The sequence below is a fragment of the Pseudophryne corroboree genome, chromosome 1 (genome assembly GCF_028390025.1).
Source record: "Pseudophryne corroboree isolate aPseCor3 chromosome 1, aPseCor3.hap2, whole genome shotgun sequence".
NCBI classification, from domain to species: Eukaryota; Metazoa; Chordata; class Amphibia; order Anura; family Myobatrachidae; genus Pseudophryne; species Pseudophryne corroboree.
The window spans coordinates 1,136,223,211-1,136,237,580 of NC_086444.1; the positions used below are offsets into that span (position 1 = coordinate 1,136,223,211).

Genomic DNA, 14,370 nt, shown 5'->3' on the forward strand with positions numbered 1-14,370 from the left:
TACAGAGAAAATGTCCTAATGAAGCAAATTCTTTGGCCAATTTATGGAATGTCGGGAACCCCCACAAAATCCTTTGAGCATCATATTTGGGCCACTACTACTTATTATTATTATTATTATTATTATTAATAATATCCTTTATTTATATGGCGCCAAAATGGTTCCACAGCGCCCAATTGCAAAGTACATAAACAAATAATCAAAACAGGAAAACATAGAGTTACCATTGAAAAAAATATAGGACAAGTACAGGGTAAATAAACATAGTTACATCAGCAGATGACACTGGAATAAGTATCAGGTGGCAGAAGACTGCTGGATGTGGTGCAGTTGAAGATTATTAAAGTAAGACAAAGGATAAGCACATGAGGGAAGAGGGCCCTGCTCGTGAGAGCTTACATTCTAAAAGGGAGGGGTAGACAGACAGGGGTGACACAGATGGGGTAGACAGACAGGGGTGACACAGACGGGGTACTTAGATAACTTTGTTTTTTAAATCCATGATAACATTGGTGGTAATATGAATTATATTGCATATGGTCTAAATATACTGCATGTTGCCCAAGCCCACTGAGGTCAACATGCCATGCATATACATGGTTGGCAGCATGATTATTAGGGGGGCTCAAGCATCAAAGAGCTGGTACCTGTGCCTGAGACTGTGTATTAAACTAAGGAATAAGAGGGTGTTGAGGACATTAAAGCGTGAGCTCTAATGCAAGGAGGCAGCAGAACTATCCCATCCTACTCACTTTCTGTATCCTCTTACGGTTTTCTTCAGCGAAAAATCTTCGACGAGCGCTCATTTGAGATCCCGATAAACTACTATTACAATTTATAGTGTTCCCAATAGATTTTGGCATGTAATAGACATTTATATCAACTAGATCTTAACTGTTTATTTACAGCACATCATTACTTTGAATCTCATGAATAACCTAAATACATTAAATTAATAAGAGAGACACTGTTTGTAACAACTTACCAGCAGGCCTTTTAAACAAACTATCACAAACAAAACTCAACAAAGCAGGAAGGAGCTGGGGGCCACAGGTAAAGGCATGGAGGGCCACGTGCGGCCCCAGGGCCACCTGTTGCTCATCGCTGTTCTTTAGAAGCTAATTAGTCAGCTGGAGTTCAGAACAATTCCAGCAGATGGCGCCCGCATCCCTCCTAGCAATGACAGGTTGAGTAGTGAAATCTCCCTGCTGCTATCCAATGCAAAGAGGAAAAACCTGGCTTTGTGTGCAATCCCACCCTCTGCTAGTATCTCCCTATCTAGCATCCCCAGCCTGCCACTAGCAGCCACACCAGGAGCAGAGCATGGCACTGAGGGGGCCACCTCTCCCTCCACCCAGGGGCATCCTCTGCCTTGCCCAGCTATCCCTGCTGGTGGTGCTGCTGGTGCAGGGGGGCACAGGCTGGGTGGTCAGGAGTGCACGGGAGCTCCAGGAGGCTATCAGCGGAGTGGATGGGCATGGGGAGCAGCGGATGATGGGCACTGAGGGGGCCACCTCCAGCAGGGAGCATATCTCACTGGTCAGCACCTCTTTCGTGCTGAAGGGGGACGCATCCCACAACCAGGCGATGGTGCACTGGACCGGGGAGAACAGCAGCGTGAGTGCCCCTCTTACATTATTATATGTGCATGGTAATAATCACCTGTCACCTGCCGGCTGGCTGCCATCACAGCTCCTCTACCCCTCACTGGTGGCAGTACCCTGGCAGTCAGAGAGTTAGGTGCCCAGTGGCATCTCTGTGTGCCACCTACATAGCATTGCAACTTGCAGCTAGTTCTGCTTGTGTTGGCTGCTCTGCTATTACTTGTGCATTGTTTGCTGTACTGTTATATCTGAGCTCTATCTATCTACCTGCAGTGCCAGGCAATCAGTCAGCCCTGACACCTGTCAAGAGTGATGTATACTACCCCATTGCCAGGGCAAAGGCTGGTTGTAATTGTGGGCTATTTGGTTAGGTCATCTCTTTGTATGTGTGTGTAAAAGTGTACGTGTGTGTACATGTGTACACACACTGTGTTATATATATATATATATATATATATATATATGTATGTATACACTGTGTATGTATGCATATATATATATATATATATATATATATATATACTGTATGTGTGTGCACAAACACAACATTATCTATCTATCTATCTATCTATCTATCTATCTATCTATCTATCTATCTATCTATCTATCTATCTATATAATTTTATTTATTTTTACACACACACAGAAGTTGTTTAGATCTATTTGTTTTCAGATCATGCGCTGTTATTTTTGTTGTTGTTGTTGTTGTTGTTGTTATTATTCATACTGTGAATGCTGGGGTGTGCAATGTTTATCCTGTAAGTTATGCATATGATGTGTATACCTATACTGTACTGTCATGTATGCTGCTAGCAGATGATTGATGACCAGAATACCCATTAGAATCTGTTGGCTGTGGCTGGTGTGAAGGGATTAATCCTGGCTGTGTGGCTGCTGCACTGTTTGTATCCACTGATCAAGTGTCAGAATCAGAAGAGGGAAGAAGCTGTTTAACTTCACCGCTGGTTTCCGCCCTCATCCTATTAAGTCAGTGAATATATGAGCCTGGAACAGTGCAGTACCCACTCACCGTCAGGGGATGCTGGAGAATTGCATTTGGGATACACTGTATATGGCTATTTGGGCTGCCTGAGTGTAACAGCGTTATAATGTCAGAAAAGTTGTATGTCTTGAAAGAGACTAGCGGAGCTCTCACATGAGATACACAATGTGATGCTTTTAAATTGCTTTTGTTTAAATACAATTTTTTTGCTTTTTTTGTATGTTGATAAAGGCACATATGCGTCTGTCTCTACTTAGTGTTGGACACTGGCTTTTTTTTTTTTTTTAAGTATTCTGTGTGTTATGCATTTTACAATTGCAATATTTCTAACTTTCAGAATATCTACAGATCATGCAAATATTCCAGAAAATAATAATAATAATAAAAAAACAAAAAAAATAAAAAATAAATATATATATATGACTTTGTATTTGGCTCACCTTGAAAAAGGGGCTTGCGTGCCCCGAAACGTTGGAGTTACCAGCCATGAATTAAAAGCACCAGCACTTTATTCACGCTGTGTCAGTCTCTGAGTGCCGCTGTTTGTTACACAGTTTGCTACCTGCATTAATTCCTCCAGATGGCACCTGAGCAACATATCCATCGCTAGGAGAGTGCCGATCCGACAATTGCAAGTATATATATATATATAAATAATCAAAACTTTGGATAGTATTTTTCACAGTGGTTTCCAATTCCATAGGTGTCACAAAGTATCTTCTCTCCATGTGTTTGTGGGGTTCCCCTGTGTTCCTTATGTTTCCTCCTAAATCCAGAATGGAAATGTATTGGTAGTTTGGCTTCTGATGAAATGGACCCTAGTGTTTTTGTGTGGTTGGGAATTTTAGTCTGTAAGCTCCACGAGGGCAATGACTAATCCACATGACTGAGCCGTCTCGCAGTCTTTGCACAATATAGTGGCACTGTGTGATGAACAGTCACCACTAACACTGGTGTCATCTGGCTTTGGAACATCTGCAGGTATTATATATATATATGTTATCCAGTGTGGAGGAACAGAGCAGATGACTTCAGTGGGGGCTTCCTAGTTGTATGCTCTCCATGCTTTGTGCCTAGGAAGGGTTAAACCTAGGAGGCCGCTGGAAGAGAGCAGAGTGTAGAGAAGACTGTCAGGCAGCATTATGCAGAGAGCAGCACTCCTGCTAAATAAACGTTTCAGTCCATTTGACATCCCACACTAGTCACGCTTTTGTTGGCCTACAGAGCTCATGTAGAATAAAGTGCCAATTAATTTAGTTGACCTAACGCTAATGATTGAGGGAGTCACATGATCAATTCTTTCAAGATTACATGTCTCTATTCTAATTTTAGAAAATTGATTTTTTTTCCTCTCCCAACTTCAGTGTGATATCGCGGCCAGAAACCAGGGCTCGTATTGTTAGGGAATGGGAACCTGTCTCCGATCCAGTGATTGTTACACAGGGTTTATTTGATGTTGTTATTTTACCTTTTGTGCTTTTTTCTCGAATGCTTTATAATAAAAGTAGAAAGAAACACTGGCCCAGGTTGCCTCTTCCTTGACTAGAACATAATAGGGCTCCAAACACGTCATCGCAGTATGCTATATACTCTCATTGTTATATATAACATCATTGCTTCTGACAATCCAATATATATCATAAAAGTAAAGCCAAGCTGGACTTGAATATCAAATATAAGTAACAAATGATTCATTTAATGGTTGCTCTTTATATTACAAAGGCTGTACTGCTGAAGTTGGACTGCAAGGCAGTGACAAACTGACTTTATCCTATTCCCATATACTTTCTGCAGGCAGTCACTGGGTGGTATCCTAGAACTCTTCATCAGCACGTTGGCTTTATTTATTACCAGTTTATTATATATATATATATATATATATATATATATATATATATATATATGAAAAAAAGGGGGGATGAAGGATATATAGCGACCAAGGTGTCAGTGTAATAAGTATATAGTGGCCAATTTTGTTAAATTAAAAGATATTTATTCACGTACAATTACAAATAAAAGAAACATCTAAAAAAATGGGACATTCACCTACCTCATCTAAGATAAGGAAAAATTCTTGTTTTTATTGTAGTTTTATACTATTCATTTAAGTGCTTTTAGTTCAGTTGTGTTTTTATTATTGTCCCATTTTTTTAGATGTTTCTTTTATTTGTAATTGTACGTGAATAAATATCTTTTAATTTAACAAAATTGGCAACTATATACTTATTACACTGACACCTTGGTCGCTATATATCCTTCATCCCCCCTTTTTTTCACAAATCTCATTCAGGGAATCACCATCCCTGTACTTATTTGAAGGACACAGCTGACGCCCCATCAGATACACAGGGGAGTGTCATTTCAGATTGCCAATATCACTCTTATAACATATCTGTCTATATCACAAGTGGCGCAATATTAATCCCTGTTCCATATATATATATATATATATATATATATATATATCACAGCAAATTCCGTTGCGCTTTACAATTGAAAACAACAGTGATAAGACAAACTGGGTAATAACAGACAGTCATAGAGGTAGGAAGGTCCTGCTCGCAAGCTTACAATCTGTAGTAATTTATTTATTTATTAAATTCATGCAACTTTGGTAGCACTTAGGCCAGCCTGCCATGTCTTCCATGGGTGTGTTCACATAAATGGATGTTTACGAACTAATATGCTCTCAAGGGCCACAATCCCTTCATCCATTGGTACTAAGAAGTCAGAGACAGAAGCTTACAGCCTATGGGGGAGATTTATCAAAGCTTGAAGAGAGATTAAAGGGTCTATGGGGTCTATTTACTAAGCCTTGGATGGAGATAAAGTACCAGCCAATCGGCTCCTAACTGTCATGTTACACGCTGGGTATGAAAAATGACAGTTGGGAGCCGATTGGCTGGTACTTTATCTTCAGCGACTTTATCTCCATCCAAGGCTTAGTAAATAGACCTCTAAGTTTTATTTGTCTCTTGGAGAGAGATAAAGTGAACGGAGCTAAAGTACCAGCCAATCAGCTCCTACCTGCCATGTTACAGGCTGTTTTTGAAAAATGACAGGAGCTAGTTGGCTGGTACTTTATCTTCTACCAATTTATCTCTCTCCAAGGCTTAGTACATAGGTCCCAAAGTACCAACCAATCAGCTCCTAACTGTCATTATTCAAACACAGCCTGTAAAATGACAAGAGCTGATTGTTTACTACTTTATCTCACTTCACTTTACCTCACTGCAAGCTTTGATAAATCTCCCCCTTTGCATGAAAATGTGTCCTCTTAAGGTGCCCACCCATGGTTCCATTCAGTCTCTCGGCCTGATGGCGGAAAATACAGCCATTCATGGATGATTACCACCATAGCCTGATAGCGTTTACCTTCCTGACATCTACTAGATCGTTGACCAGGATTGGCAGTGTTTTTGACCATGCATACCTTGTGAGATTTCTGCCCAATTAATTATAGAGATGTAAAAAATAAGAGGTAGTAATATGAATTCAGATATGTAAATTCCCAAAAATATTATATGATCCCAGAAAGTTATTTTGAAATCCATTGCAGGATGTACGGAATATTTGCCAGGTGGGTGACTACCGACCAACTTCACTGATAAGCCGTCCACTTGCTGCAGTTCGAATCAGAATGAGACAAATAGTAAGACGGCTGCACACCACCACCAAGTCCGACCCTTCTCACCACCCTAAAATAAGCACTGCACTCAGTGGATGGAACCACTATGCTGCAATGAGATCCATTTATTTTTTAAGTTATCTTATAGCTCACCCTATCTGTAACTAGCCCTAGTCATGAATACTGCTTGTTTTAGTCATCTCTCTGCTGATGGTTGCTGGTTATACAATATTCAGCCTCGTCATAGGCAAACAGGGGCGGGGTTCCAGTTGCCCGGAAACTCTCCCTACTCTTGGCAAGTGGCTCAAACTATGACAACAATAGCAGTGGCATTTTATACGATTACTAGGGCTGCCGCCACATCATGCAGTGTAAGGGACAGAGCAGAGCTGCTGCACACGCCCAGTGGTAGCAGATTCTTCTACTAAGTTTGTTGTGTGTGTGGTTCTGAGTCCTCAATCAGTGTACTGGACCAGGCAGTAGCTACTAGAAGAAGAGACAGGAGCCCTACCAGGAGGTGGGAGAATGTGTGCTTAGAAAGTGCAGTTCTGTCTCTCCTGGTTCTATTATGTTTGTGTATTTATTTATTATAGTATGTTTAACCTTTTCCTGACCACTTACCTTACTAATATTATTTAAATATGTTTGATACAGCCTATACTAAAGACCATCTATAGTGTTAAATATTAATACTGTATTCCATGTTCCGCAGAGTGGGGGCATTTGGAACCCCCCCCCACCCCCACCCCCCTCTAGAAATCCTGCGTTTGCCACTGCTTGTGTATCTATGCTGTCACTGTTGGTGTCTGACAGGTCCACCTCAGCTTGTTCTACACTTTGTGGAGTAGATGATTTATTATGTCATCACACAGTATATTATTATGGTAAATAGCTACATGAGTTTGTTCATTGAAGAAAATGGCCACAAACACCATACGTGATGGAATTTTTTTTAAATATATCTCAAATTATTCCCGTTTGAGAAATTAGAACAAGTTAAGGTACATAGACATCTTTGCCCTCAACAGCTTGTGCACTATGGGGTTTATATTTATCATTAGTGGTTCAGCGCTTGCTCTCTTTATTGCTGCATATTGCACAGAAAGCAATCTGCATCCCGCAAATTGCGCATTGACGCTTGACCCAGAGGTTATCTAGCAAAGCCTCAGACTTCACAGATCCCCATTTGAAGGGCATAGGTAGAACCATCTGCAGATGGTTCTAACTATTGGCAGAAAGCTTAGTTGCCCCGGTGCTTGATAAATTGAACTTACACCGTAGTCCTTACAGCAGGCTATGGGGATGCGGAAACTAGCTAACAGAGAGCCACAAGCGAAATCTATGATTTCTCTACAGTATCAATCATGTTAAATAGGAGGAAGCGTTAGAAACACCTTTCTCCAGCAGCCAGATGACGGGGTTATCACTGCTTCCTGAATAGAACCCTTAAATCTAGGAGTAATTGTAGCATCAGGTACAGTATGTATACTTGGCGTTGTTTGGTAACATTCTATCACTGAGTGTACCCGTGAAGCTGCATCTGGGAGACGGTTTCCTGTCTGCTCAGCAGTAAGTAGGTCAGGAGCAGTGATAAGGGAAGCCAGCTCCATGACCCTATAACAGCTCTCTGCTGCATTAAGACACTTTGTGTAAGTGTATCAAGCAATTATTTCTGTATTATCCTTTACACCCACACAGCACATCTCTAGTGACTATCCATCTGTCTCTATTATATGTTATGGATAATGCCTGATGTATGACTAATGTCATCCTCATACAGGCCATGTTGATATTATCCATGTCACAATGCTAGGGATAATTCATGTTGATCATTTCTGATGTTTGCCAGCTTTTCCCTAAGCTTAGCCGGGTTTCTTGTCTTCTCTATCCTGACAATGTCTGCTATCCCTGGGTAATGTGAGAAATAGCTGGGATTCGGAGCATTGCATTGTGCTTGTGAGAGGGAATGGGGTAATGTTTAGCTATATTTTGGTCTTTTCGTTATTCTCAGCAGTCTAAGCCAAGTATTATCCCAACAAATAAATGGAGACTATCACAAGATGTAAAAAAATAACAATTTAAGATGTAGAGCAGCAAATGAATACAATTATATTGCTATAACCTCCTGCACTTTGTAGGGGACTATTCCCACTCGTGGGTGTCCACGATACCCATAGAGTGGGAATAGAATATGTGGCGAGCCCGCAGCGTGGCATATGCAGCTTCGTTGCACTCAAACCCCCCCACCACCACCACCCTTCCCCGCGACCAGGATCCCGGTGTCGGGATGCTGACCGCTGGTATCCCAGTCGCCGGTAAGCCATACCCAACCCCTTTGTAGACCTGGATTTATAACTGGGACTGGACTGTTACTGGTGCCAGATTATTTGACGCAGCGTCTGCCTACTTAGACTCTAAAGACAGGTCTATTGTAAGTCATGTGTTTTATTTATATTTTATCTGTGTGATATTGAATACCAACCTTATTAAAAATGTATGATTTTTGCTTTTTTTCTGTATTTGTGCGCTTTCAAATGGATCACTTGCATTTATGTCATTAACAGGTCCTAAATATTAGATAATGTAAATATTTTTTTATATGTTGTGTCTTCTGCATATAATGTAATGTAATAAAAACAGACCTTTGCTATTAATGTCAATAAACAAGTACACGCCATATAATTAATATTGAAGAGCTTCCATTGGCAAATCATCTATACCATTCACTATTCCTGCCAATTATCCCGGTTTCAGTGGGACAGTTCCAGTTCATAGCCCTGGGGTTAGTGATTACGTGGAAGGGGGTGAGGTTTTGCCAAAGGGTAGTTGTTTTGGGGGCAGATCTGGTTTCCTCTGATAAGGGGAAGGGGCTTATTTTGATACAGTTGAGTCGGTGGGATGTAATGGCGTCCAAGATCGTCGGAGGTGAAGGATGCCGGCTGATCTTGGATGTTTTTTGAAAGGGGCAATCACTTACAGGGCATGGCATGTATCGCTTAATAGCAGTTTGTACAGTATATTACAAACCATGTTGTAGCTACAGATGTGTCCCTTTGCATCTGGCACAGTGTGGCGTTCGCACGTGATGCTGTGTGCGCACGCGCACAGCGTCTATTCACCGCTGCTCTACAGCAGAGCAGTGAGTGACAGACGGCCTCCCAACTGCCCCCACCGCGGGACACTGCAGGTGGGACAGCGGGATAGTCCCGAAAAAAGTGACTGCCCGCAAAAATCGGGACAGTTGGGCGGTAAGACACTGTGCTTGATGGTGGTAGCTGCACGCACCTGCGAATATTAGCATATGAAAGGTGGAGTGGTGGTGCGTATACCCGCAATGCATTCTCATCGCGGGAACACCACACCATGCCGCATTTTAGGGCAAGGATGTGTGGGGACACATCGGTATAGAAATAAATTTGAATAGTAACGTCATTACTGTTATATACACAACCATAATTTTAAATGGCATGTAATACAATTGAGCAAATGTACCATGTAAAAAAAAAAAAAGTCCCAATTTTTATGGGATAGTGATTTAAAATGGGCATGTGCTGTGATACATGAATTCCCCCTCTAAGGGGTTGATATATCAAGCAGTTAAAAGAGTGAAGAAATGGAGCAGTGGAGAGTTGCCAATAGCAACCATAACTTCTAGGTAGTATTTATCAAGTATGCTCTATAAAATAATGTAGCTAGTGATTGATTGATTGATTGATTGATTGATTGGTATGGGCGACTTCTCCACCGATCCACTTCACCACTGTTTTGACTGCTTGATACATCAGCCCCTTGATCGTGTGTCCAGTGCACACTCCACATGCGCCAAAGAAAGTGGTCCGTACCATACAATCGCACGATGATGGATTTTGAAGGAGCGGATGGTTAAATCCGTTCATTGATGGACCGCTTTATCCATCAACTTCGAGTGGGAGTGTTGAGGGAGTGTATGAAGACTACCATCTTTCTTCCTCTGATGGATCTTTTACACCTCGCATGAGGTGATTTAAATCTCGATAGTGATGATGATTCCTGCAGATGGAAATACAGCAGGCGACGCCTTCGGCATGAAGACGAATAATCGGTAGACAATTGCATTGACATGAGGTATTAAGCAGCCTGGCACGGCCAATCAGAATTAGCCTTTTTAGAATTTAATCAGAAATGTTCTGCTGCTCTCCGAAGCCCTAATAGAAGCTACCAGTTATCTCCCTTGTGTTAAAGGTGGTCTCCCTGGTGGAATAAATGTTTGGAAGGCGGATGGTGATTGTCAGCTGCTCTACTCAATAGTAGGTCTGTATGATTATGAACAAATCATTAGTCCCAGCAGGCTATTTGTGCTTCGTCGGACAGAAACGACTGTATCTTCAATAATGTAATTTCCCAAGTATTCAAATCAAGTTGATGCAGATCACCGATTACCGCAATTCCTGCCAATCATGTGTGGCTGCCGCTCCTTCCTTTGTCTAGTGCTCGTGTTGTGGGGTTTCCCTGTGCGGTGACATTTTCCCACTCTATAAAGGTCATCTCTTGCTTTTCTTTGGGTACTGAATGCAATTAAACAGGTGCCTCTTGCCCCTGCTGCTAATGCTAATCTAGAGTCTCAATTCTGGGAAAATAAACATTCAGGGTTAAAGGTCTTCAATAGCAAAAACAGGGACGGTCTTGAGAACCTGTAAAATTGGGGATAACCTCAACTTCATATAATTAGTTGTAGATCTGAGACTTCTGGCAGCAGTTAAGTAGTAACCACTCCACGATGAACGTAGCATGGTGCTTCAAGGGTTTGTGTCTGGACAGATCATCTGCATGTGTTCTATACATTATTACAAACAGACTGTGTTAGTGAAAGAATGTAAACAAAAAAAGTAAAAAATATAATATATAGATAGATAGATAGATAGATAGATAGATAGATAGATAGATAGATAGATAGATAGAGAAACAAATGAATAACGTTGGAGCTGATGCTGAATTTGGATGTATCTGCATGAAAAAAATTCTGTAAAAGATGCAGGTAAAATCGGTTATGTACAGCCAGCACTGCACTAGAAGTATATGTGCCAGGCTTACTACAGGTGTGCATCAGTTATGCGTAAAATCATAGGTACGAAGTGATAAAGTGGAAGGTGATAACGGACCAGCCAATCAGCTCCTAACTTCCATGTTACAGGCTGGGTTTGAAAAATGACAGGAGCTGATTGGCTTGTGCGTTATCACCTTCCACTTTATCACTTCGCCAGGCTTAATAAATCTGCCCCATAATTGGGTACTGATGTGCTGTGACACCTTTACATAGAACGGGCAGCAAATATGTTATACATTTCTGTTTGTCAGCCATATCCAGAGCTAGACTAGGGTGGACTCAAGGGCAAGACAGACTTGGATTATTGCATTAAACCCAAGCATGAAAGATCCCATAGCATGTCAGTGGTTGTCATTTAGCTCTTGTTCCCGAGCAGCAAAAGGTGGCAGCACGGTAAAACCCTGCCACAGGCTGGATGTTCACATGCATTTTACACAAATACGTTTTTTTCTTCAAAACAACGTCGTGGTGTGGTGTTGTTGGCAATACAGTCAGCATATGAAGATGGTAACATGTCTTGCCATAGTAAGAATGTTATGCAAAATAGTAGGTTTTCAAGACGAGAACGGAAAGCTGAGAAATATACTGTATATTCTGACAATGACATTAGAAATTCAGTTTAGTCTGGTGTATACACAGTTCAAGTCAACGAAAACAAAAAAAATATTGGTTATTTTTAATTTACAATAAACATCATAAAACATAATAGACAAATCATGAAGAAGAAATGTATAATACGCTATGGTAGAATGCAATAATAAGAATCTGCTTAAAGAAAGATAAACAGCATAAACAGTGACAACAGCAGGAAAGGTGGCTCAATTGAATTTCTGGAGGTCGGTGATGCATCCATTGAATTGGGGTGTGAATTATGGGTTCTCATTTATGACCAGTGGTAATTTACATGTGCTGACTTGATTCTCTGCGAAATGCGTCATATTGACCCGACCCTGTGGCATAAAGCGCAATTTGTGACAAGTTGAGACAGGGTTTGGGGTAGTGATTATATAAATCGTGTCACTATGCCCACTACAGTTGTCACGGAAAACAGTACAACATAAGATATATTGTATTATGTTTCATCCCTACAGTTTCCCCTGGTAAGTGGACTGACTGTTGGATTCTGCTCCCCACATACTGGTGTTGTCCATATTCTATTAGAAAAAGGATTGCATGCCATCCAGAGCCTGCAGGGTTGTCACGTGAGGTTGGCACCACCAATAGGAAGGCAGCGATGTGTTTTGTCTGTCTTGGGCCCTATGAGATGGACAGTTCTGATTGCCTGTATTAAACACAATAGCACATGAATTGGTGTTAGAAAGCCTGAATTAATTGTGTTTCCTTCAAACTTTGCATAAGTACTTTAGCACATGTTTGTGTAAGGCGGAAACACCTAATCAGTACAATCCATTGCATGTGCCACATATATTTTGCCAAAATATTTCAAAGGCCTTATCTGCACTGGATCAAAATCATTTGGTACATTTGAAGAAAAGGTTGAATTCATTCCACATGTCACAATGAGAACAATAATCATGGCGACATTGCTAGGAGATCAGCACAATCCAACGCACAGATGAAAGACACCGAAATACCACAAATACAACCATATGGGTTTCCACATTGCACTCCTGTTTGCAGAGCAGGACTTTCCTTGAGGAGCTGCAAAAGGGTGAATAGAGCGGCACAGCACAATTACGCTGAGCAATGCATGGCATGAGTGCGGGAGAAACGTTCTGCGGCATCGTTATAAGGATCTGCCTTGATGGAGATGCTACAGGCATTGGAGTCATTTGTGGACATATTGGAAACGGTGGCGGAGAGCCATGAAAGTTTGGAGAGAGATAAAGTGGAGAGAGAGAGAGAGAGAGTACCAACATTCATAAATCTCTCTGTTCTTTGGAAAACTTGGATCATTTACCTTTTGAGATATTGATTTGTAGTGATATAGCACTTTAGAAGTAAAACAAAAACACCAACATTTTTATTTCTAGTCTATGGGGGGTATTCAGTTAGCCGTGGTTTTTACCCCGTGACTAATTGCCGCCAATAATCCCCGTGGCGCAGGGAAAGTTTATTCAATAAAATAGTCCTTTTCCCATGACGAAAAATCTGTGAGCACTTAAGACTATTCCGGCCCTCCACATCTTGTCAGCACCACCCCCACTTGTCATCCTGCTCATCCCCACTTTAGGAATGAACAGGTGAGGGGGTGTATATTAGATTGTGCATATTAATTTAAACCAATTGTGTATATTAGATTTAACTAATGGATTCATAATGCCAGGGTACTGTTTATAGCTCCACATAATTGAGAGACAACTATTTTATAAAGTTTTCTTGCAGTGGAACAAAGGCTTTCTTCTGCTGCATGAGAGGGAGAGCTATTGATGTTAGTGTGCCCCAGCAGGGGAAGGGAGGGGGGGGAATGTAACAGGGGGGGCCCGGGGTACAGTGTCCCATGAGCCCTCCCCTTAATCTGGCTATGTTGGTATTAGCTGTGTACGTTCCATACTAAAGCATATACTGTACATTATATCAAAGAGCAAAGAAGCACTACGAGCAATCAGAAACAAAACTTCAGTTCATTAAGCAAACATTGTTTCTGTTTCTCATGATGTAGAGTCCTGCCTGCAAGATGGCAATATATTATTATTTATTATAGGATGAAGTCTATTATATACTATTTGTTCCATGGCTTTGGTACGATGCTGCATTTAGGGAAGGACAGAGGGGTAATAAAGTGTCAAAACTTACACTATTAAACAATGTCTGTCAATTTAATAGGATTTTATACTGGTTTAAAAAAAAAGTAATGGCTGGTTTCAAGGCCTGAACTTTGAGATTTATTTAGGTTCTTTGTATATTTGTATATGGCTCGCGTGAGGAGTTTGTGAGCATTCTGTAGCTTTTTATGGTGGGAGGAGCTGTGCGGCAGGCGGCCAACCAGCAGGTGTTCTCGGGCTGAACAGCATTCTCACTAACAAACATGGCTGCCCCGGTTTCTCTCTGATTGTCATCTTAGCTATCTTATTTCCTCTTTATTTTATTA

General features: G+C 41.2%; 1 protein-coding gene across 1 annotated transcript in view; it reads left to right on the plus strand.

Moving 5' to 3' along the window:
* The first annotated feature begins 1,251 nt into the window (after positions 1 to 1,251).
* The window catches only part of SORCS2 (sortilin related VPS10 domain containing receptor 2), a 1,363,792-nt gene continuing 1,350,673 nt past the window's right edge, over positions 1,252 to 14,370 (plus strand). Inside the window, exon 1 of the mRNA XM_063923915.1 lies at positions 1,252 to 1,617. Within this exon, the coding sequence (XP_063779985.1) occupies positions 1,324 to 1,617 (294 nt within the window). The 5' untranslated portion in view covers positions 1,252 to 1,323. The remainder of the gene's footprint in view (positions 1,618 to 14,370) is intronic.